The sequence below is a fragment of the Papio anubis genome, chromosome 11 (assembly GCF_008728515.1).
Source record: "Papio anubis isolate 15944 chromosome 11, Panubis1.0, whole genome shotgun sequence".
Classification (NCBI taxonomy): Eukaryota; Metazoa; Chordata; class Mammalia; order Primates; family Cercopithecidae; genus Papio; species Papio anubis.
The window spans coordinates 69,406,989-69,433,591 of record NC_044986.1 but is presented as its reverse complement, the minus strand read 5'-3'; the positions used below and the strand labels follow the sequence as shown (position 1 = coordinate 69,433,591).

The window sequence follows — 26,603 nt, the reverse complement described above, 5'->3', positions numbered from 1 at the left end:
AATTTTAAAACAGCGTGTGGAGTCAACTGTAGTACTTTCAAAACTCACACATGCTTGGACTTCACCCCAGAGGAGTTGGACTAACGAGCAAGCCTAGGGTGAGACTGAAGCATCTGTACTTTTAACAGATCCAGGGATGATTCTGATGTATTCCCTCCAGTTTAGAACCACCGTACATAGTAAAGGAAGACAGAACTCCACTTAGGCCAAAGCAGGAATATGGATTAAGCCTATTCAAAGCACAACCCCATCATCAAGAAGAGACAGGAAAGGCAGAGAAGGGCAACTAAACATAAAGAGGATGGAAAAGCTTCTAGAGATTGCTGAAAAATCTCTAAAGTCACAAAGACTACAGAGAAAAAGAATAAGGGTTTATTCACCAAAATCAAAGATAACAGAGTGAGGAAGGCACATCCAGAAATTTGAAAGAGGTAGCTTCTACGAAAAATAAAATATATCAATCTTTTCCAAGTATCTTCTAGTTTAATAACCTCTAACCTGTCCCTGGCAAAGATTTCTAGCAGTCTTTCCCTCTTACCTGGGTTTTACTTTTCCCCACTACTACCACACATTTATGTGAAAAATCTTAGATCAATTATTATAGAAATAATCAAAAAGCAGAGGGAAAAGTAGAAACAGACAACTACAAAGAAATAAAATGAAAAAAAAAAAAAGTAAAAGTAGGCCTAAAAATGTCAATGTGCTGGTGTTAACAGGATGGAGCGGACACACCATCTTCTCACTTGCTTTTTATAAAACTTTCTAGTGAAATGTCCATGCCTAAAATAGTTACTGTAATCAACTGACGAATAATTTATACAGGAAGAAGGTTGGAACATTCTTTCAGTTTACTCATTTGAAGAACTGTGGCTGTGGATAATAATAATAACCATGCAAGATGGGGCTGGGATTTATTTTAATTTTTGTAATACCTGAGCAATTGCATCCTTGAGTTGATTGTATTTCTCTAGGTCAAAACGTGACTTTTTGGCTCCTTTATGGAAAAATAATAAGTATTGTCTGTCTCTGGCTTCTGGATAAACATACTCCTAAAAAAATGAAGAAATGGAATTATCAGTCCTTAGCATACTATCTTCACAAAATAGTCACTAACTGCTGCTAAGATTCAATACATATATACACATGTATGCTGACATGTGCTGTGTTAAGTATTTAATTACTACCTGAACATTTCTACTGTGAAACATACAGAGCAGTACACACAAAATGTACATCACAATGAATCAACACACAATGAACATGTTACTCATCACCAGATTTTATAAAAATAGACCACTGCCAACAATCCAGAAACTCCCTCTTGCCCCTTTCCAATTACTCACACTTCTTTCCCCCAAAGTAATCAGTCTCTTGACTTTTATGGTAATTGTTTTCTTGCTTTCTTTATAACTTACCTCCTTAAGCATGTATTCCTAAGTTCCACAACTTAGTGTTACCTGTTTTATGAATTTTATGGAGTCATACAGTACATATTTATATGGCTACTTGCACTCAACATTATGTTTGTGAAATTCACCTTTTGTGTATAGCTGCCGTCTATTCATTTCCATTATATTATATTGTATGACTTCATCGTAGTTTATTTAACCATTCTACTATTGATAAGCTTTTGGGTTGTTTTGGTTCTTACTAATAATGCTGCCAAAAGCATTTCTGGATTTATCTCTCCTGCTGGAGATATATCTAGGAGTGGAAAATCTTAGATCACAGGGTATGCATGTGTTCAAATGTAAGAAGTGATGTTAAACAGTTTCCAAAATGGCTGTACCAATTATATTCCTACCAGCAGGATTATGAGAGGTACCATCATTCCACATCCTTGCCAATACTTGATATTGCTGGTTTAAAAGATGTTAGCCATTCTGCTGTGTATGAAATACTATCTCATTTTAAAAAAAAGCTTTAATGAGATATAACTCACACACAGTACAATTTACCCAATTAAAGTATAATGCTGAATGGTTTATATATAGTCACAGAGTTGTACAATCATTGCTATAATTTTAGAACATTTTCATCACCCCAAAAAAGAACTCCATACCCTGTGACAGTCAATTCTCCTTTTCCCCCAAACTCCCAGTTCTAGGCAGCTACTAATCTATCTTCTGCCTCTATAATTTGTCTATTCTAGATATTTCATATAAGTGGAATCATACAATACATGGCCTTTTGTATCTGGCTTCTTTCACTTAGCATAACATTTTCAAGGTTCATCCATTTGTGGCATGTATCAGTATTTCATTTATTTTTATTGCCAAGTAACATTTCATTAATAGTTATGCCATATTTTATTTATCCATTCCTCAGTTGATAGCATTTGGATTGTTTCCATGTTGGGGCTATTATGTACAATCCTGCTGTGAACACTTGTGTACAAGCTTTTGTGTGGATGTATGTTTTCATTTCTCTTGGAGATACACAGCATTTTCCTGATCCCTAAGAGGCTGAGGCCTTTTCATTTAATCTATTATTGGCCATTTGCATATCCTTTATTAGAAATGCCTGTCCAGATCTCTTGCCATTTTTTCTAGTGGATTCTGTCACCTTCTTACTGATCTGTAGAATTTGTTTTTATATTCTGGATATAGATCCTTTGTAGGTTATATATACTGCAAGTATCTCCTTCTAGCCTGTTTACCTTCTTCATGGTGTTCTTTAATAAACAGATAATAATTTAATGTAGTCTAATTTATCATTCTTTCTCTTTTGTGATATGGGATTTTGCTGTGTTGGCTGGCCTCAAACTCCTGGGTTCAAGCGATCCTCCCATCTCAGCCTCCCAAGTAGCTGGGATTACAGGCACACACCACAGTGCCTGGCTTACTTTACCATTCTTATCCTGTATGGTTAGTGCTTTTCATTCTGTGTAAGAAATCATTCTCTATAGTCATTAAGATATTCTCTTATAGGAGTTTTATTACATTACCTATCACATTTAGATCTACAATTTACCTGGAATTTATTCTTGTTTATAGTATAAAATGGGGTTATTTCATTTTTTAATATAGGCATTCAATTATCCTAGCACCATTTATTGAAGAAGACTCTCCTTTCTTTGTAGGGCCATCTTTTTTGTTTATTTATTTTTGAGTCTCACTCTGCCACCAAGGCTGGAGTACAGTGGTATAATCATAGCTCACTCCAACCTCAAACTCCTGGGCTCAAGCAATCCTCTCACCCTGGCCTCCTGAGTAGCTGGTACCTACAGGTGCACGCCACCACACTCAACTAATTAAAAAAATTCTTTTAGCAATAGGGTCTCACTATGTTGTCCATGCTGGTCGTGAACTCCTGGCCTCAAGTGATTGATTCTCCCACCTTGGCCTCCCAAAGCGCTGGGATTACAGGCATGACCTATCACTTTTTAAAATCAAAAGTTCATTTACATTGGGTCTGTTTCTATACTCTTCTATTCTATAGGTCTATCTTTGTGCCACTGTCATTGAAGTGTTATAACTAAAGCTGTAGTCTTCATATCTAATAGAGCAAATCCTCTTACCCAGTTTTTCTTCAAGAGTTTATTGGCTTTTCTTAGTCTTTTACATTTCCATATCAGTTTTAGAAGCAGTCTATTCAAATCTCTTCCCCAATCCCCAAATCTGTTGGGTTTTTGACTGACTGGGATTGCACTGAATCTAATGGATTAGTTGGGTAGAGTTGACATGTTTGGATAGAGTCTTATCCATTTTTTATACAATATATTTCTAGGGTTTTCCCCCCTTCTTTGCCTTCTACATGTGGTCTATGTATTTTTAAAAGTAATTTTAAGGTGCAGCTTTAAAATATTTTCATTTTCTAACCATTTGTTGCTAGCATATAGATATGCAATTGATTTACATACATTGACCTTGTATCCAATAACCTTATGAAACTCACTTACGGATCCTAATCAATTATCTGTACATTTCTTCTGTATTTTTTCATGTACAAAATCTCTAAGTGTCAGTTTTCTTTCTTTCCAATCCTTATATCTTCCATATTCTGTTCTTGCCTTCTGCACTGGCTAGGGCCTCCTCTTCAAAGGTGAACAGGAGTGGTACTTCTACCTTATTCCCAGACAATGAAGGAATATTAGACATTTTAAGTCTATTTACCTGCTCCAGACATATATGTCATTGTTGTTGCATATTTAATTTTATTTATTTATTTATTTTTGAGACAGAGTCTCACTCTGTCACCCAGGCTGGAGTGCAATGGCGCCATCCCGGCTCACTGCAACCTCCACCTCCTGGGTTCAAGCGAGTCTCATGCCTCAGTTTCCCCAGTAGTTGGGGTTACAGGTGTGTGCCACCATGCCCAGCTGAATTTTTTGTATTTTTAGTAAAGACGGGGTTTCGCCATGTTGGCCAGGCTGGTCTCAAACTCCTGACCTCAAATGATCTGCCTGCCTCAGCCTCCCAAAGTGCTGGGATTACAGGCATGAGCCCGGCCTGTTGTTGCATATTTTAATTCTCTCTATATCTTAAATTCCTTAAGAGTTTATTATAATGGTTTTATATATTTAATATTTGTTTAGACTCATCACTCACAGGTTTACCATTTTTGTTGCTCTTTATTCCTTTCTGCTTTTCTGACTTTTCATGTGTGATAATCTTTCTTCTGCCCAAAGAACATCTGTTAGTATCTCCTTCAGTGCAGATCTGATGGTGACAAATTCTGTTTGTCTGAAAATGTCTTTATTTTGGAAAGATATTTTTTGCTGAGTATAGAATTCTAAGATGACAGTTATTTTCTTTCTAAAAATTGAAGATACTATCCCATTGGCTTTCACTGCTGCTACTGAGAAGTCAGCATTCAGTCTAACAGGGACTCCTTTGAAGGCAAACTTTTTCTCTCTTTGGCTGCTTTTAAGATTTTTCCATTTGGCTTTGGCTTTTGAAGTTTTACTACCGATATGTCTCAATGGAAATTTCCTTTTTTATTTTTATTTTTATTTTATTTTTTTGATACAGAGTCTCGCTCTATCATCCAGGCTGGAGTGCAGTGGTGTGATCTCAGTTCACTGCAACCTCTGTCTCTCAGGTTCAACTGATCCTCATGCCTCAGCCTCCTGAGTAGCTGGGATTACAGATGTGTGCCAACATGCCCAGCTAATTTTTGTATTTTTAGTAGAGAAGGGGTTTCACCATGTTGGCCAGGCTGGTCTCAAACCCCTGGCTTCAAGTGATCTGCCCACCTCGGGCTCCCAAAGTGCTGGGATTACAGGTGTGAGCCACTGCGCCCAGTTTTTATATTGGTTGATATTGGTTGGAATTCTTAAATCTGTAAATGGATGTCTTTCATCATTTTGGAAAATTCTCAGCCATTAATTCTTTATTTAAATATTGTTTCTTCCCATCCTCTCTCTCTTCTCCGAGACTCCAATAAAATTAAATATATATTAGGCCTTTCCACTGTGTCCTGTGTCTCTTATCCTTTCCTATATTTTACATCTTTCTGTATCTGCACACTTCATTTTGAATAGTTTCTTGTGCCTCACTCAAGGTCACGTCTAATCTACTATTAAACTCATCCATTATATTTCATTTCTAAAATTTTTCAATGGGTTCTTTAAAAAAAAAAAAATCAAGTTATCTGCCAATATTCTCAACCTTGTTGTTTATCTCCCTGAATATAGTAAGTATATTTATTTTAAAGGCTATGTCTGATAATACCAATATCTGGAGTCCTTGTGTCTGTAATGTCTATTGTTTCTGTAGCTATTTGTGTATCTGCTTATTTTTATTGTATGTCTAATTTAATGTTTGCAAAACTGGCCAGACACGGTGGCTCACACCTGTAATCCAGCACTTTGGGAGGCCGAGGCAGGCAGATCACTTGAGCCCAGGAGTTTGAGACTAGTCAGAGTGACACGGAGAAACTACAGCTTTCCAAAAAATGCCAAAAAAAAACCTAGCTGGGCATGGTGGCACGTGCTTGTAGTCCCAGCTACTCAGGAAGCTAAGAGGGAGGGCTGCTTGAGCCTGGGAGTTTGAGGCTGCAGTGAGTCATGATTGTGCCACTGCACTCCAACCTGGGCAACAGAGTGGGACCCTGTCTTAAAAAAATAAAATAAAATAAAAATAAAAAAATAAAAAAGCAAAATTATCTGTAGAAGTAATTTAAGGTTTAGAATAATGTTATCTCCTCCCAGGGATGATTTATGTTTGCTTCTGCATTAAACCTGTGAGCATCAGCACTCGGGGATTACCATTATTCCAAGACTACCTCAATCTAATTTACAGGATTGAGATGAATGAAAGATGAGCTACAGTACTTGAGAGAGCCTATAACAGGTTCATCCTTATTCTACAATGGTAGCCTTTACAGGTTCCAAATCAAAGCAAGACAGTTTCTGTTTCGCCTACTCTAGTGATCATTAGACACCAATCTCTAAGGCTGCGGTTCCTCTAGGCTAACAAGTGTGGCTCAGCTTCTTGGCCTCTCCACTATACCCTTCTCAATTAGCATAAATTACCAGAGGAAAAAGCACACCTAAATACTAGTCTCATCTTCCTGGAACTCTTCTTATTTAGACCCTCACCTAGCAATTTTTGCTATTTTGTTAGTTCTCTAGTATCTTCAAGCAGATGTGTATTGTTTTGTCTAACAATTCTAACTTTTCTTAGTGGAAGGACTGGTTGATTGCCTAGTATGCTACAACTAGAAACAGAGTAAATATTTAATTATTGATGATGACAGATAATAGATACTAGAAGACTGATAGCTAAAGTGTTTGTGGAAACCTTTTTAAAATGAATAAAATCGAGGTCTGAATCGACTGAAGGGATAATTAGTGGATTAAGAACTTGAGGGAAAGCCCTCTACATTCATCTAACATGCTGTTACTAGGCTATTCACCTATGTTCCCTTAGGATGTAAATATACACACTAATTAAGTTTATTCAAATCTATTCTGTGCTTCCTCTTTTGGGCAACCAGCATTTACTGAGCAACTATGTACTAGACTCTTCTAAAATTTCTGTGATTTGGGCTGGGTGCAGTGGCTCATGCCTGTAATCCTAGCATTTTGAGAGGCTGAGGTGCAGGATCACTTGAGCTCAGGAGTTCGAGACCAGCCTGGGCAACGTAGGGAAACCCTGTCTACAAAAAATTTTTAAAAATTAGCTGGGGATGGTGGAACATGCCTACGATCTCAGGTACTCATGAGGCTGAGGTGGGAGAATTGCTTGGGTCTGGGAGGTAGATGCTTCAGTGAGCTGTGATTATGCCACTGCATTCAAGCCTAAGAGACAGAGTAAAACCCTGTCTCAAAAAAAAAAAAAAAAAAAAAAATTGTGATTTGATAGTAAGTGAGAAAAGATGCAGATAATTTCATTAGGAAAGAAAGTCAGAGGGAGAGGTTGAAAACACAGGGAATACAAAAAATAAATTGGAATAAGATACTAGGAGGAAGGAACGGGACTAAGAACATGTGGAGGGGCTAGCCCTAAATAGGAAAATGCCACCTCTTCTTGGAATTTGATGGAAATAGTGTAAAATTCGGTACAGATATAGTTGCATTTACAGTCTTAAGAATTAGAAAGCTTCTATCTGTTAATTTCAATTTTCTAGGAGAAGTAGGAGGTAAGGTTAAGGGTGGGATGGGGATCTTGATGAAGTCTTAGAATAACTACTATGGGGATATGAGGGAAGAAAACGTGATTAGAAACACAAGCAGTGGCCCGTTCTACACTATGACATGATTTTTCTCTAGCAATATTTAATAGCCTAGACATAGATAGGATAAAGGACTAGATTAATCCAATATCAGGAGTTTATAGAGTACATACTGTGGAAAGACAAAAGGGCAGGGATGGTAGGATACTAACAAGAGAATGACAACACAGTTTAAATTGGACAGAAAAGGAAGTGATACAGGAGGAAGGTGATAGTAAAAAGTTAAGAGAAAGATGCCAGTAGCTTAAAGGTCTGGATGAGGTCGAAGGAGTGAGTGAGTGAATAAAAGGTCTAGAAAGAAAATAAATTATCAGAAATTAACATACTAATTTATATTATAAGTGGGACAGTTCTAGGAAAGAAGGCCCTGAACAGCCATTGAAGTGGTTTGCTGCAGTACAATATAAATGATGGTTATTGGAATTGAGGAGGTAAAGGGTATTAAAGGCTAGGTCACTATTTATGAACACTTTTTTCATTATTGTCCCCCTAAGTAGCCTTTTAAGGCATTTTTTCCTGATTACTCCTACTTCCCAAAGGAGGTTTAATATACTGTTTATCTGTTTATGCATTGTAATATGTAAAATGTTTTTACTCCCCAAGAATCAATGCTCACTCCCATGAGGCAACATCATCCCCTTCATTGAAAAGGCATGGGCCAGATGGTGGGACGGCTGGCCCATGTGCATGATGACACAGCTCCCACAGGCAAGTCTTACTGCCCAGCTCCTTTTCTACATAGTAGAAATCAGTACTCAGGTTCTACTGAAATATTAATCAACACTCAATATTCCATTTGATTTTATGATTTCAAGGAGCTTGCCATCTTAGAAAGATTCTTTGGAACTTAACATATTATTGGCATATATTTAGATTGCTAACAAGTACAGCAACTCATAGTAACAGCAGTTTAGAAGAGTTTAAATGCCACTGAACAGGCATTTGCTTCGGGGTATTAAGATGGATATGTTAGTAAAAATATTTAATGTGAAAACTACATTTTATTTGGTCACTGTTTTCCTATTCATAAGTGAATAGTGACTAAATTGTTTACTACTGCTATTTTGCAACTTGTCACTTGAGGGCAGCAAGACTATTTTGGGAATCACAGAATGGAGCATTTAACTAGTAGGACAGGTAAGGCATTAAAGATTCTACAGCAGCATGAAAAGGGAGAAAGTGGTAACACTGTATTCAAGTCTAATACAGAAAACATTTACAAAACAGCTTTTTGTAAGCAGTAATTATTTCCCCAATATATTTTTATTTCTATTCTAATTATAGTTTTCAAAAGTTACTCCTCATAAATGAACTCAACGGAAGGCAGTATAATTGAGTAGAAAGTGAGCAGCCTACAGAGTCACACTAATCTGGGTTCAATTCCTTGTCCTACAGTGAACTAGATATAATGTTTGGGCAGATTACTTAACCTCCTGGAGACTCAGTTTCCTCATCTATGGAATGGGGATATATAAATACTTACAGGGTTGAGGTTAAATATATGAATATATGTACTTATGTTACTAGATGTAAAATGCTTAACACATAATAAGGCTTAGCAAAAGGTACTTAACAGTAATGACCAAGCAAAAGGTATGGGTATCTCACAGTGGAAAGAATGCTTCACCTCTTCAGTAATCAAGGAAATGCAAATTCCACAAGGAAATACCACCATTTTGTACCCAATTAATCAGCAAGAGATATATCAAGGGTGATCTTTAGATTTAAGGTATAACTGGAAAAAATTAGTGCTTGGCTGAAAACATGGCTGTTATATATCTATTTACTTATGACACAGGGTCTTACACTGTCACTGGAGAACAGGGGCATGATCACAGCTCACTGTAACCTCAAACTCCTGGCCTCAAGTGATCCTCCTGCCTCAGCCTCTCAAGTAGCTAGGACTATAGGCATATGCCACCACACCTGGCTAATTTAAAAAATTGTTTTTTGGTAGAGACAGGGTCTTGCTATGTTGCAAACTCCTAGCTTCAAGTGATCCTCCTGCCTTGGCCTCCCAAAGCATTGTGTCATTTATTTGATATGTTCAGTTCATTTAGTATTTTAGATGTAAGGCACATGTTACACAGTGCCTAAGGGAATGTAGATATAAATCACTGTGTAACATGTGCCTTTTATCTAAAAGACTTAGACTTAAGTCTTTTAGACTTTTAAGACTTAGACTTAAGTCTTTTAGACTTAAAGACTTAAGTCTTAGAAATAAGATCTTAGAAATAAAAACTGAATAAAACCAAATGCTTAGCCTCAAAAGATATTACAGTCTAGGCTGGGTGCGGTGGCTCAAGCCTATAATCCCAGCACTTTGGGAGGCTGAGGCGGGCGGGTCACGAGGTCAGGAGATCGAGACCATCCTGTTGAACACGGTGAAACCCCATCTCTATTAAAAATATAAAAAAATTAGCTGGGCGTGGTGGCAGGCGCCTGTAGTCCCAGCTTCTCAGGAGGCTGAGGCAGGAGAATGGCGTGAACCCAGGAGGCAGAGGAGCTTGCAGTGAGCAGAAATCGTGCCGCTGTGCTCCAGCCTGGGTGACAGACTCTTGTCTCCAAAAAAAAAAAAAAAAGATACTACAGTCTAGCACAGAGAAAAAGAAAGCATATAATAATTACAATAAAAGGGAGCACATGGGATGAGTAAAATGAGGGGCACAATATGTTATAGGAACTTAGAAGAGGGAGAGATCAAAGTTAGCTACAAGGAATTGGTCAAAGGTTCATGAAAGATAAACATTTAAGTAAACCTTGAAAGATGACAGGTAGAGATCAACAGGGAGAACTTTCCCAGTTGAAAGAATGATGTGAAGTAAGGAACAAAAGGGTGGAAAACTCAGGTCACTGTGGGGAATAGAGAATAGAATTTGGCTTGTTTAGAACATACACAGAGGAGTTGAGAGACATCTGAAAAGGACAGATAGCAACCTGTTATGAATACCCAGGCTAAGGAGTTTGGACTTAAATCAGTAGATAAAAAGAAGCCATTAAAAGTGTGTGTAAATGAGAGAGAAGAGAGAGAGAGCACAAGAGAGCAAGCGCTAAAGATACACACACACACACACACACACACACAGAGAGAGAGAGAGACAGAAATGTCACAGACAGATGCAAGCCATGCCCAGAGCTGTGATCAGATAAGAATGATGTGACTGTTCAGTTCTGTTCACAGTGACTAGTATGAGCCAGACATGCCACTAGGTGCTAAAAAGTCTGAGCAAGCAATTGTAGGACATAAAACAGTTTACTTTCTTCTCTATTAGACACATTTGGAAGGCCAAGATAGGTTAAATAACATTCTTGTGCTGTCATTTTCTCAAACACAAATAGGTTGTGACCACTGATCTAACAACAGAAAGAAAATGCATATGTTCAACAGCAGCCATATTAAATATGAGACGCAACTGTCATCCATGTCTTTTATCTACCTCTCAATCTACAGCACTTGCTTGGAATATTGCCTAATACACAAGTGGCACACGTGTGTGTATGTGTGTAAAGGATGAGTACTTAAAGAAAACTGGCCTTAGAAAATGAGAAAAAAGAGAAAACTCTTTTGAAAATTAAAACTTTATTACTAGCTCATAAAAAGTTACTTGAAGAGGAATTCTTACCTGACGTGTCATTACAAAATATGCATACATTGCCATGGCACTTCCATAAGTGATGAAGTATGTTACTGGCTCCATGATGTCCCAGGAATATTCCCACCAGGTAAGCCGGGCCAAAATGCCAAACTGTGTGGCCATGTAGGCAAGGCCACCCCATAGCACCAAAGTGGTCCTCTTCTCAGCTTTTCTGCTAATCTCAATTCGTACCTATTGGGCACACATAATTGTAAGGCATTTTGACATAACACCAATTTAAAAAGGTTTAAACTGTTCTATGTTCACTAAAGAAACAGGGCTCATAATCAAGACACAAGTCTCAGTTCTAGTAAATATAGCTTGTCTTCCTAAATAGTATCTGCAGTTTTCACTGAATAAAATATCTTAGGCCAGATGCAGTGGCTCACATCTGTAATCCCAGCATTTTGGTAGGTCAAGGTGGGCAGCTTGCTTGAGCCCAGGAGTTCAAGACCAGCCTGGGCAACATGGCGAAATCCCATCTCTACAAAAAATACAAAAATTAGCAGGGCATGGTGGCACATCCCTGTAGTCCCAGCTATCGGGAGGCTGAGGTGGGTGAATCGCTTGAGCCCAGGAACTGGAGGATGCAGTGAGTCAAGATCATACCACTGCACTCCAGCCTGGGTGAATGAATGAAACCGCCTTGAAAAATATATATATACATGTAAGTATAACTACTATTTAGGGCATTTGTATTTTATGTTTCACCCTAGAAGTGGGTGAAAATATGGGCATGAATAACTCAGTTTTAACAGGTCTTCATCCAATCACAAGATTATCTTCTCTGAAAGAGGGAAATGCACACATACCTATATTCTTTCACTGTTGCATACACGATTTAATCTATTCTCAGTTTTAACTCCAGTGATATACTAGGGACAGAACACGGACTCTGGATTTAAAGCAGCTCAATTCAGAGCCTTGATCTGCAAATCACCATTAACTTCATTAAAGAGTTGTTCCGAAGACTAAATAAGAAAATATAGGTAAAATACTAGCACAATTCATGAAACATAGTAAATATTCTATAAACGATGAAAATTCTTTTTCAGGAATCAGAAAATGCAAACGACTAAGAGTCTTTGTTCCCTTCCTTACTCCTTACAATCTGATTTCTTAAAATTGAAATATCATAGAAAAAATAAAGGTAACATATATTCATTGTAAACATTCAGAAACGTGTAAAGAAAAATCAGTCATAACCCGACTACTGTACTAGCATTTTGGAACGTATTCCTTCTGATTTCTTTGTGTATGTATATATATAAATGCGTCTAGGTATATACATAATACATTTAAAAACTGGATCATAGTATGCACACTATTTTATAATTTGGTTTCTATGGCAAATAAAATCTATATAGTCCCTTTAATAGTTGCATAATAATCTATATACAGTTGTCCCTAGGTATCCGTGGTGAATTGGTTCCAGGATACCCCCCAAACCAAGATATCAAAATACATAAATGTTAAAGTCCCTTATATAAAATGGGATGGTATCTGCATATAACCTATACATATATTCCCATATGCTTTAAATCATCTCTAGTTACTTATAATACAATGTAAATGCTATGTAGTTATTGTATTGATTTTTAAAATTTGTATTCTTTTTTTGTTGTTGTTGTTTTGTTTGTTTTTGAGACAGAGTCTTGCTCTGTCGTCCAGGCTAGAGTGCAGTAGTGCAATTTTGGCTCCCTGCAACCTCTACCTCCTGGGTTCAAGTGATTCTTGTGCCTCAACCTCCTGAGTAGCTGGGACTATAGGCAAATGATGCCACGACGCCTGGCTAATTTTTATATTTTTAGTAGAGATGGGGTTTTGCCATGTTGGGCAGGCTGGTCTCAAACTCCTGACCTCAGGTGATCGGCCTGCCTTGGCCTCCCAAAGCTTTGGGATTACAGGTGTGAGCCACCATGCCCAGCCTTGTTATGTTTTATTGTCCCCTCACCCCCTACCAAATATCTTCTATCTGAGGTTGGTTAAATCTGCGAATATAGAACCTACAGATAACAGAGGGCCAACTGTAATATTCCTTCTTAACTTGGCTAAAATCATTATCCACTATACTCAAGAGCCTCTCCTGATCAGCAATTATTCTGATCTTAATTTTAAAGGTGGTAAATCTGGTTAAGGGCAGTACATTCAGAACTGAAAGCTCTTAAGTCCATTATCAAGGCTCCAAACGATTCGTTTTTCAGCCCTTTCTTAGCTTTGACTTAAACTTTTTTATGGTTCAGTCCCATAAACTAAAGAACTAATTTGATTGACATGACTCAACTGCATAAAACTTACAAGAAAAAACAGAAACATATATGCTCTGGAAAAAATACAGGTAAGGTGAAAAACCTGAGATTTGAAGTTTTACCTTTTCCAGGGGAGCCAGCTGCTCTTTGAGATCCTCTAGTCTTTCAATAAGCTCCCTTTCCTTGTTTAACTGGTGCTGCTCAATGCACAGTGTGGTGTATAGCTGCTGGACCAACGTCTTTACATCATTCAGCGTTGCTGCATTTTCATGACTTAAGAGGTCTGAAACAAAGGAGTTACATTTTTAAAAAAATGTATGCCTTAAATGATTACTATTCCTAGGACTATCACATGAGGCAGACTGATGCATTATAGGTATCTCGCCTTCAGTGTTAAACTGAAGGAAAGTAATAGTTCTCTTTTTTTTTTTTTTTTTTGAGACAATGTCTTACTCTATCACCCAGGCTGGAGTGCAGTGGCGTGATCTTGGCTCACTGCAGCCCCTACCTCCAGGGCTCAAGTAATCCTCTGAGGTTAGCTTCCTGAATAGCTGGGACTACAGGTGCGCACCAGCCACAAGCCTGGCTAATTTTTGTATTTTTTGTACAGACAAGTTTTCACCATGTTGCCCAGGCTGGTCTTGAACTCCCGGGCTCAAGCGATTTGACTGCCTTGGCCTCCCCAAAGTGCTGGTGTAACAGGCGTGAGCCACCATGCCCAGCCTATAGTTTTTGTTAAAACAAAAAAGTTGTCCACAAATGTAAAAAGTTAATTCATGGCTGGGCCTGGTGGCTCACGCCTGTAATCCCAGCACTTTGGGAGGCCAAGGTGGGCAAATGATCACGAGGTCAGGGAATCAAGACCATCTTGGTCAACACAGTGAAACCCCGTCTCTACTAAAAAAAAAAAAAAATACAAAAAATCAGCTGGGCGTGGTGGTGGGCGCCTGTAGACCCAGCTACTTAGGAGGCTGAGGTAGGGAAATGCGTGAACCCGGGGGGCAGAGCTTGCAGTGAGCCGAGATTGCACCACTGCACTCCAGCCTGGGAGACAGAGCAAGACTCCGCCTCAAAAAAAAAAAAAAAAAGTAAATTCGTATTTGGGTAACTAAAAAAATTTGAAACAAATACCTACCATTATATTCTTGGAAGTCTAAATGCTACAAATGAGGGTATGATTAACATTAAGAAAAATAATACAAATAATAATGATCTTCATTAGATAAAAACAAAATTAAAGCAACTGTTAAAAACTAGTAGAGAGGTTTAGAATCAATCTGATTATTATGCTTATTAAAATGGTGACTATAACTTATCTGTAGTTCTGCCATTTTAATTGATTTTTTTCCCCTTAGTAAGTCCTAAGGGAAAAATATATAGTATTTCAAATTTGCAAATACAAAGGCATAAATAAAAATGCCATCATCCTAATAATCTTTTTTTTTTTTTTTTTTGAGACGGAGTCTCGCTCTGTCACCCAGGCTGGAGTGCAGTTGTGCAATCTCGCTCACTGCAAGCTCTGCCTCCCAGGTTCACGCCATTCTCCTGCCTCAGCCTCCTGAGTGTCTGCCACCATGCCGGGCTAATTTTTTGTATTTTTTGGTAGAGACGGGATTTCACCGTGTTAGCCAGGATGGTCTCTATCTCCTGACCTCGTGATCCACCCACCTCAACCCCCCAAAATGCTGGGATTACAGGCGTGAGCCACCGTGCCTGGCCCATTCTAATAATCTTAACTCTCATTCTTCTTCTCCCTAGTATACCAACTTTTATTCATTCCTGATGAGGAAAGACAGAGAATAGCTGTAGGAGCCTCAGTATCATGGTCTAAAGGGTATGAAGTTATGAGAACGACTGAAAGGGTGAAAGATTAAGTTCTTTCATTCAATATCCTCTACTATGAGTAGCATGTATTTCTAGAAATCTAAAAATTATGTTTTCAGAATCAAATAAAAACTCTGCTGACTAAAGCTGTCCATTTTTTTTTGAGACGGAGTCTCGCTCTGTCACCCAGGCTGGAGTGCAGTGGCCGGATCTCAGCTCACTGCAAGCTCCGCCTCCCGGGTTCACGCCATTCTCCTGCCTCAGCCTCCCGAGTAGCTGGGACTACAGGCGCCTGCCACCTCGCCCGGCTAAGTTTTTTTTTTTTGTATTTTTTAGTAGAGACGGGGTTTCACCGTGTTAGCCAGGATGGTCTCGATCTCCTGACCTCGTGATCCGCCCGTCTCGGCCTCCCAAAGTGCTGGGATTACAGGCTTGAGCCACCGCGCCCGGCCCATTTTTTTTTTTAAGCACATTTTTTTTTAGATTCTTACTAGCTTTCAATGTTAGGTACAGCATAAGGGTAGCACTCTTCTAAACAAAACAAGCCACAGTCAGAATTAACCATGTATTTCGAACATTCTTTAAGGATGTCCTTTAGTACAGTTATTATAGAAGTTCAATCAATGAAAAAATTCAAAAGAAGGTAGCAAATTGGATTAGAGAAGAGCCGATATAGTAAAACGGGATATAGCACCTAGCTGGGTATCTTGTATGCCTCAGTAAATGTGTGCTGAATTAATGGGAACATAAAAGGAAGAGCACTTTGAGTTCCAGAAGTCATCTATGTCAACAGTGTCTTCCTTGTACCAAAGCTGCTGCTCACATTTGCATATAGCCTTAAACTGTCCAAAGTTACCAGAAGAAGAAACTGCACTCTAGGAGGCTGAAGTAACTTGTCCAGAATGGCACAGTAAGGGGTAGAGTCCACGTCTCCTGATTTCTAGGCCTGTGGCTACATTACAGTGCTTCTACTATACCAATATTAAATTTCTTCTGCAAGTTCAGTCCCCTTTCATGAACTATTTTATTAGATAAAGCAGATTTGTTCCATCTTCTCCATGTATATATAAAACTCTAGTATTGGCTGGGCACGACCTGTAATCCCAGCACTTTGGGAGGCCAAGGTGGGCAAATCACGAGGTCAGGAGTTTTAGACCAGTATGGCCAACATGATGAAATTTTATCTCTACTAAAAATACAAAAATTAGCCGGGCACGGTGGTGCACGCCTGTAATCCCAGCTACTGGGGAGGCTGAGGCAGGAGACTCGCTTGAACCCAGGAGGTGGAGGTGGCAGTGAGTCGAGATTGCGCCACTATACCCCAGCCTCAAAACGAAACAAAAAACAAAAAAACACAAAGAAACTCTAGTACTATTCCTCTTAAACATCCTGAACCTAGTGCCTTCTATCTCTTTCCTCCATTTAGCCCTTCCACTAAAGCGTTGCAACACAGGGCAAAGGAACATGCTTATTCAATGAATGGCATCCCTCTTAAATACAGAATTTAAACCACTCTCTTACTGTAGTCAGCTGAAAAAGAGTGGTGGTACCTTGGATGCCAGCAATACCTTCCTCAACCAGGGACAGAAAGACACAAGGTAGAAACAAAATTTGAGCCTATTTTGCATTTTATCAAAAGGAGAAAAAAAGATTTTCTTTACTATGTTTAAAAACCAGGGAAAGGCCAGGCGCAGTTGCTCATGCCGGTAATCCCAGCACTTTGGGAGGCCAAGGAGGGTGGATCACGAGGTCGGGAGATCAAGACCATCCTGGCTAACATGGTGAAACCCCATCTCTATTAAAAATACAAAAAAATTAGCTGGGCATGGTGGCGGGCACCTGTAGTCCCAGCTACTCGGGAGGCTGAGGCAGGAGAATGGCATGAACCCGGGAGGCAGAGCTTGCAGTGAGCCGAGATTGCACCACTGCACTCTAGCCTGGGCAACAGAGCGAGACTCCATCTCAAAAAAAGAAAAGAAAAAAAAAAAAAAACAAAACAGGGAAAACACAGCCTGGGCAACATAGGGAAACCTCATCTCTACAAAAAATAAAAAATTTGCCAGGCATGGTGGCGTGTGCTTGTAGTCCTAGCTACTTGGGATGCTGAGGTGGGAGGATCTGCTTGAGCCTGGGAGGTCATGGCTGCAATGAGCTGTGATCACGCCATTGCACTCCAGCCTGGGTGACAGAGTGAGACCCTGTCTCAAAAAAATAATTAAATTTAAGATCAAGGAAAACAAAGTGTTTATGGATTTAAAATCATATTGAGTTTCTGTGAGAGATGGTATCTGATGGCATAATCTCACTATAGAATAACAGAACTAAGAGAGCTATGATGTGTGTATCTAAACATTAAAAAGGTCTTTTGAAATTCTACACCAATGCTGCTACTGAGTTACTAAAGTTCACACTTCAATTTACGATTATTTCCATGAATTACAGATTTTTGACCCTTGCAAGCTTCATACCCTAATTTACTTCTAGAAAAGCAAGGTAGATACTCCACAGTTCCTGGATACAGATAAAGCAATGGGTTGTTTTAGGCTGCCAAATCACCAGGGAATCAAATACAATCCCCTGTTTTTTCAATTTCTACCTTTTCTTATTCAATTTGAGAAAAGCTTTATTTAAAAAACTAAACATTCATTTCTGTTTAAAAAATACAGTTATTACAGAAATGGTTGGTATTTATTGATTGATTAAAATACCTTTAGTTTTTGACAACATAATATATGGAAACTCACATCTTAACTTTCCTGATTGTTATACTTTATATAGGAATATATTAGTGAACTTTCGGAATGTTACCAATAGAAAATCTAAACAGATGAACTCTCTAGGCAATTCACACAAAAACACACCTCAGTAAAATAGGACCTGTACTTCTGTTATTTTAAAGAGAACTTCTAGCCTGAGAATCAGGGAATAAAGAAGAAAAACACATTAGCATAGCTGATATATGGCTAACTGTCCCTGGTCTACATGTTTAATTATTCCAAGTTCATAAAATCTGATTCGATAATGCCTTACTACAGTTGACCCTTGAACAATGTGGTTGGGGGGCGAGGTTGGGGCACCACCCCCCTACAACTTTTGAAACCTCAAAAACTTAACTACTAATAGCCTACCTGGACCAGAAGCCTTACCAATAACATAATTAACAAATGTTTTATATATGTATTATATACTGTATTCTTACAGTAAAGTAAGCTAGAGAAAACATTACAATCATAAAGGGAAAATAAATTTATAGTGCTATACTGTATTTATTTACATTGTAAGTTTATATTGTCTGTTTGCAAGATAAATCATCTGTCTAAAATGATGGGCAACCGTAGCTGCAGACCTCAGTCTACGGTACATATCAAGCAATCCAAGTTTTTCTTGCAATGTCATCACTTTTCTCTCCTTCTTGGGACCACTTCCAGCATCACTTCATATGGGTCCCATGGTGTTATTCAAGGTGGACTAAACACACAAAAAAATTCAAGAACTGCAAGAGATCAATTTTTACTGCAATAGACAATTTACTGGAGAAATGAACTACCCATGAGGAGATAATTAGCATCACACAGCATTTTAAGCTGATATCAAAAACACTTGAGTTTACAGCAACAGCAACAAGAGGTGGCTATGAAATCACTAGAGTAGTATACTATGTACTAGAGTCAATTTTATGCAGACATTATTAAATACTGCATCTTTACATTTCTCTTAACTGCAAATGGCATCATGCATGGTCTGTGTGTGCATACGTTTTGATAATTTTTAACTTTTTGTAATAGATATGTATATATTTTATGGTAGTAAATGATAAAAAATAGGAAGGGCGTGGTGGTTCAGGCCTGTAATCCCAGCACTTTGGGAGGCTAAGGTGGGTGGATCACCTGAGGTCAGGAGTTTGAGGTCACCTGGCCAACATGGTGAAACATGTGTGCCTATAATCCCAGTTACAGGAAGGCTGAGGGAGGAGAATCATTTGAACCCAGGAGGCAGAGGTTGCAGTGTGCTGAGATTGCACCGCTGCACTCCAGCCTGGGGGACAGAGAGAGACTCCGTCTCAAAAACAAAATAAAATAAAATAAGATAGACTTGTATCTACATATATTTCATGCATTCATGACATACTTAACTTTTCTTAATTTTTTGGATATTTCTAGGTTATGTGGTTCGTTTGCAAGTTTTTTCAAATCTGCTTTGTTCAACAGTCAACTGTATGTAAAGAATATCTTTCCATTCTTACTATTTAAGGATACTTTTCTATACTTTCTCCCAGCTAGCCCCCTCTCATCTAGCTTAAAGAAAGTGAATATGGCCTCTGCACAATCAAAATGCTACCCAGTGAACACATTTAATTCACTCAATATAGATGGAATCAATGGGGAATATGAAATCACAGTGCCTTCCCTCAGAGCATCAAAGAAAAGGACGAAGCAAAATTCAGAGAAGATATTTATCACTTTTGGTTGGTCAGGGGTCAGAGAAGGAAAGAGTATGATCATTAAAGGCTTACTGGAAGAGTCAATATTGACAATTTTGACTTGAGAAAACGGGGGTTAGGAAGAAAGGCATCTTAGGCAGAAGAAAGTGAGCAAACAGTGAGATGGGAAAGAACAGGGCATAGTTCAGGAAACCATAAAGGAATACACAGTGGAGAAAAAGTAGGCAACATGTAAGAGGGAAAGAAAACATTTTAAAAGGTAGATGTGGACCAGATTATAGAGGAATTTAATAACAGGGTTTCACTCAGAACTTTTCTATGTTACACCCAATTCTTTCTCTTTTTTTTTGTTTAAAGATGTGTTGCCCAGGCTGGTTGCCACTGTGTTGCCCAGGCTGGTCCCAAACTCCTGGTCTTAAGCAATCCTCCTGCCTCGGCTTCCTAAAGTGCTGGGATTACAGGTGTGAGCCACCTTACCAGGCCTAAACCCAATTCCTAAAAGCAGGATTGAAAAGAAGGGATGTCCTACAGCAGCAGTCCCCCACCCCTGGGGTGCGACCTAGTACTGGTCAGTGGCCTGTTAGGAACCAGGCTACACAGGAGGAGGCCAGCGAGTAAGCATTACTGCCTGAACTCCACCTCCTGTCAGATCAGCAGCAGCATTAGATCTCATAGGAGCACAAACCCTATTGTAAATTGTGCATGTGAGGGATCTAGGTTGTGTGCTGCTTATGAGAATCTAACTGATGCCTGAGGATCTGACATGGAACAGTTTCATTCCAAAACCACTGCCTCTGCCCCTGCCACCACTGTCAGTGGAAAAATTATCTTTAACAAAATTGGTCCCTGGTACCAAAAAGGTTGGGAACTGCTGTCCTATGGCGCTGGTGGAAGGAGTGGTGGAAGGGGCATTAACAACAGCAGTGAGTAACAATGAATATCAAGGGCAAATAGAGAAACAGGACCAAAAAAGACACAACTCAAAACGCTATTTTAGAGGGCTACTTAGCATTGTACTGTGCAGAGCCACAGTAGAGACCAGGATGAAAAGAAATATTAGCAATACTGACTCTGTCTTTATTTAAAATTTTATTCATCATGCATTTTTTGCATTAACTCTGGTTTTTTAAAGTAGTACATTAAAATACCATTTATCTTGCTGGGTGTGGTAACTCATGCCTATAATCTCAGCACTTTGGGAGGCTGAGGCAGGTGGATAACTTGAGGTCAGGAGTTCAAGACCATTCTGGCCAACATGGCAATACCCCATCTCTACTAAAAACGAAAATTAGCCCGGCGGCTGGGCACAGTGGCTCATGCCTGTAATCACAGCACTTTGGGAGGCCAAGGCAGATAGATCACCTGAGGTCAGGAGTTCAAGAGCAGCCTGACAAATATGGTGAAACCCGTATCTAGCTTGAACCTGGGAAGTGGAGCTTGCAGTAAGCCAGTATCACGCCACTGCACTCCAGCCTGGGCGACAGAGCGAGACTCTTAAAAACAAAACAACAATTCTTTATCTTGATTACTGAGTTGTTTGGTGCCCTCTTAAAATTTGTGTCTGAGGCAAGCACCTTTCCTTTTCCCATAAAAGCATATACAGGCTGTGAACAGTGGTTCATGCCTATAATCCCAACACTCTGGGAGGCCAGAGAGGGAGGAGTGCTTGAGCCCAGAAGTTCAAGACCAGCCTAGGCAACATAGTGAGACCTTATCTCTACAAAAATAAAAAAAATTATCCAGGCATGGTGGCACATGCCTGTATGCCTGTAGTCCAAGCTACTCCAGCTGCTTGGGAGGATGAGGTAGGAGGATAATTTGAGGTCGAGGCTGCAGTGAGCTGTGATTATGCCACTGTACTCCATCCTGGGTGACAGAGTAAGACCTTGTCTCAAAACAAACAAAAAACAAAACAAACAAACAAAAAAAACAACCAACCATGCATCATGTCAGAAGTTCCTAAGAACTATTATTATTGTACAATAATTGACTTTCAGACTGCTGATCTTGAGCCATAAAAAAAGCTCAATACTTATTACAACACTTAAGAGAACAGAGAAGCCTACAGCTTATTTTAAAAAGATATCCCCTGTAATGTTATTAAAGTAGTACGACTTTTGGCCTTTATGAAGGGAAGGAGCTTCAGTTATGTAGGACATTCATTTATGTGAAACAGAGTGACAATGTCAGATAATAAAGCATTCTGGCATCTAGGCAGAATCTAAGTGATTTTAGTCAAGGCAGAATCTAAGTGATTTTAGTCAATGTACTAGTCAAGTGCCAGGTACTCAATGAGCTCTTTCAGTGTTCTTTGAATATTGTCTGTTTCTCAAGGTTACCCAAGGAAAAAAAATAAAGTTCTTTCCAAAAGCCCTTCCCACATTTCTGTGACCTTACCAAGGTTACTATTTTACCTCTTTTTGGTGGTCGTACGTGATATGTTAAGTCATTAATGACCAGCTTAAAGTCATCAAGGAGGAGGAGGTCTATTCCTGTTGAAGCAGCAACACGAACACCATCTGTGAAAATTTCAAATGAAACTTGTCATAGGTCCATAATTATTCAAGAATGGTCAGGAAAATTCAATCTTCAAAATAGTTTTTAAAAATTACCTCCTCCTTTTCAAATTTCAGTTAACTTTTTACCTCATTTCCCAGTTCTATGCAAAGTTTAGGTTGCCTAAAGCTCTGTTTTTAGGACTCGAGTTTGTGAAGATTTAACAACAGCTTCTCCTGTGAACTATATGAGCAAGTGAAATAATTAACGGTCATAGTTCTGTAGGTGTACATTGGAAATCTAGGGTCACTGGGAGAGCTGTATGGACTTAACATTGTCCATAATGGAAGCTGGTTGAGTGAAAACAAAAAAACAAAAAAACAAAAAAACAGTATTTTCTGACATATGGTACTCTTCAGTATAGTCATTGATTAGTTGCCAATAATTCAGTAGAGACAGATGCTGGGGTTAACAAAGTATTATACATCCACCACGCTGGTCTACTAATTATATTGTCAGATGAGTAGAAATGTGGTAATTGTTAACTGGTGAATCCAGGTGAAGGGTAAATGGGCATTTATTGTACTAATCTTTCAAGTTTTCTGTAGATTTAAAAAATTTTAAAGTAAAAATGGGGGAAAAAACAATGGGAAAAAAACTTAAAAATGGGAAAAAAATTAAAAAACTTAAAAAATAAATAAATGAAATACATAAAATGGTAATTTTTAGTGCCTTATTTTATATTCTTTTCAAATCATATACTTCTTTATTTTGGCAAACTTTTCTTTCCAGACATGAGGGTTTAACTACTGGAAGTATTTATTCTACACCTAAAGTAATGATAAAAAGTCTCAATAATATAAAATGTGATTGACTGTTCATCCTTGCTCATGGCATTATATGTGAGATGCTTTTGAATGAGATTCCCTGTGCATACACATTTGCTAAAATCGATCAATTATACTCTGAGTACTACTGGGAGAGAAATCACTTTCTCTCCTGGTAAGTGCTAAGCAAAAGAAAAAAGTTTTCTGAAGTTAACAGTATAGGGTTCTTTTGTAGCTACGTGTATGGTGTATGTATGTGTCTAGAAATTGCTGTGGGGTGAAATGAGGGGTAGATGGTAATTAATAATGATGGTGACTATACCTGGTGAATAGACAGCAACTCTGTCAATTCCCCGATCCTCTTCTTGCAGTTGTCGTAAAAATACACCAACAGAGTCAGAGATAGGCTTGAGTGTGAACTGACAGCGTTCACGCCGGGATGGTAGCCTCACAGATATCACAGGTAACCCATTTTGATAAACCACTGTAACATCTGAATGAAAAAGACCCAAAAACATATGATAATTGGATTTCAATGTAAGTTAAAGTCACATTATTACTATTCTTGCATGGTGGTCTATTATTAGCATGATTTAAAATGTTTTCAAAGAAGGTTTAAGAACATGCCCTTTAGCTTTAGTTGAAGGTTATTCTGGAAACTGGCTTATAAAAGATCAAATGGATCACACAGCTCATTTTACAGATATGAAAAAACAGGCAAGGAACTGTCTTCTGAGTGGGTCAAGGAGAGGCTTTCCCAAGGATATCAGGTGAAGCTCTTAATATTGGTGAATACAAGCCCTGGATCCATTTAGCAAGATTTTATTAAGCAGTCAGAGATTGCTGGGCCAGACTTCATAGCCTATAGGACGTGGCTCTTGGGATCCAGAGCTTTCAAGAAGTACCCTAATAAGTGAGACTCCTACTCCAAAACAGGCAATTCATGTATATATAGTACAAGTTGATAAGTGAGAAACAAAAGTGAAATCTTAAGCCCCTCAACTGACTGAATGGACCCCCTCTTGGCCAAAGGGACACCCAGGGTAAACCTTTAAAGCTAAGTTCTCAGCCATGACAGGATGGGAGGTCAGACACAACTCATTATATCCCCTCCTTGCTAGCCACCATTAGGCACTCCTTCCTAAGGGCTTAAGAGAAACTAGCCCTTTCAAAAGACTCCACCATTGATATCAACCAATTAACTGCCCAACACTGCCCCTCTTTTTTGCCTGACAAGAGGCCACCGACCGTGAAGTGGTTCTGGCCAGTCTACGGAGAATGCACAGTGAGGGTTTTCACACCCTCTGCTTCATCTTTTGACACCAGAGAGCTGAAAACTCCACCCTCAGATCATGCTGATGCAGCCATTTTTTGTACACGGGACCCATGAAGGGGCATGAAGCTCAGTTGTGCATACACATGTTTCTCTTTTCATAAATATGCATGACCTCTCCTATAGTGTACTGAGTATGTACATTTGGCCACCCTGCTCAGCATGCATTCCTGTTCTTTTTGCCTATTCCTCAAAGTGTCCGTTTTTGGCTTCTGAATAGAGGCTACACTTCCAGCCTGTCAGAATGGCCACCCTGCAGGCTGCAACCTTTATGAGAAATATACGTCTCCTTTCCAAATTCATGAACCTCGTCATTCTTCAGTTAACATTCTATCAAAAACAATTCATGTTCTCTTGAATGTCTTCATGAGCTTGGCTAGACAGAACCAAAACTCTGTTGTTTAAGATTTTATAACAAAATGTTATGAAGGGAAAGTTTATTATGAGTTATAAAATTGAAGGGATCTTCTACAAAAGTATAGCATAGCATGCCTATTTCCTTATTTTTTCCCTCAGTATTCTTGATTTGTAGGGCCCTAGTAAAACAAACATCAGAATAACCCTCTTTCGCAATAATTTTCAAATACATTTTTTTAAAATGCATTTTTAAAATCAAAATGTTTTACATAAGCAACTAAGCATTTAAAGATGATATTAGCACTGAGGAAAGAAAACAGGCTTTGGAGTCAAACCTGGGACTGAATCTTGGCTCTGTAATTTTGGGCATATTATGTAACTTCTCTGAGTCTCACTTTTTTCATATATAAAATGGGCTTTGGCCAGGTGTGGTGGCTCACGCCTATAATCCCAGCACTTTGGGAGGCTGAGGTGGACAGATCATGAGGTCAAGAGATTGAGACCATCTTGGCCAACATGGTGAAACCCTGTCTCTACTAAAAACAAAAAAATTAGCTGAGCGTGGTGGTGCACATCTGTAGTCCCAGCTACCAGGGAGGCTGAGGCAGGAGAATCACTTCAACCTGGGAGGAGGACGTTGCAGTGAGTCGAGATCGTGGCACTGCACTCTAGCCTGGGTGACAGAGCGAGACTCCGTCTCAAAAAAAAAAAAAAGGTTTAATCCCTAACTCGTAGAGCTGTTGTGAGAAATGAGTGAAATACATAAATAATTTAAAACACTTAGCACACTACATGATACATAAATGATAATGTTTCCTTACTAGCTCCTTTGAAGAATCAAAGGTTGGCTAGATGTGGCAGCACGTGTCTGTAGTCCCAGCTACTCGGGAGGCTGAGGCAGGAGGACTGCTTGAGCCCAGGAGTTTGAGTCTACAGTGAGCTATGATTGTGCCACTGCACTCCAGCCTGAGCAACCGAGTGGGACCCCATGTCTAAAACTTTTTTTTTTTGAGACAGGGTCTTGCTCTATCACCTAGGCTGGAGTGCAGTGGCATGATCACAGCTCACTGCAGACTCGAGCTCCCAAGCTCAAGCGATTCTCCTGCCTCAGCCTCCCAAGTTAGTGGGACTACAGGCACGCACCACCATGCCATGCTATATATATATATTTTTTTGGAGAGACAGGGTTTCACCATGTTGCCCAGGCTGGTCTTGAACTCCTGAGCTTGAGCAGCGACCCGCCTTGGCCACCCAAAGTGCTGGGACTAAAGGCGTGAGCCACTATGCCTGGCTTCTAAAAACAATTTTTAAAAATAAAATGAGTCAAAAATTACATTCTATTATGCTTCTAAGGATTTATATCCCTACTAATCAAAGAGTTTATAGGAAATGTGTGAGATTAATGTTTTGGAAATCCAAAATGCATCAAGTTTTCCACAGTTGTAGTTGTAGACATCTACATCTTATTTCCTTGTCTATTCTAGTAATTCATAAGGCCTACATTATACACAAAATCTTCACACTAAAATCTTTCATGATTTGAATTTTCAAGAAACAACCCTAATTGAGACATAGCTTATAAATAACAAAATACATTATTTAAAATGGAAATCTGATGAGTTTTGACATAAGAATCAAAATAAAGAACATTTTTGATTCCCCCAAATTCTCTGATCCCCATCCCAGTTAATCCCTGGGTAACCATTGATCTGATTTTTGTCACCACAGATTAGAGTTTTATAGAGTTATATATAAATAAAA

The 26,603-nt window shown here is 38.9% G+C and overlaps 1 protein-coding gene across 3 annotated transcripts in view; it reads right to left on the bottom strand.

Moving 5' to 3' along the window:
• Positions 1-26,603, bottom strand: part of MCU (mitochondrial calcium uniporter) — a 208,682-nt gene that overhangs the window by 2,364 nt on the left and 179,715 nt on the right. For all 3 annotated transcript variants that reach the window (XR_651685.3, XM_003903787.4, XM_009214713.4), the window contains 5 exons: positions 23,475-23,645; positions 22,244-22,348; positions 13,687-13,847; positions 11,304-11,507; positions 933-1,049 (listed from right to left, as the gene is read on the bottom strand). Coding sequence is in view for 2 of the 3 variants with exons in the window: in XM_003903787.4 (XP_003903836.1) it covers positions 933-1,049; positions 11,304-11,507; positions 13,687-13,847; positions 22,244-22,348; positions 23,475-23,645 (758 nt within the window). In the remaining variant the exon portion in view is untranslated. The remainder of the gene's footprint in view (positions 1-932; positions 1,050-11,303; positions 11,508-13,686; positions 13,848-22,243; positions 22,349-23,474; positions 23,646-26,603) is intronic.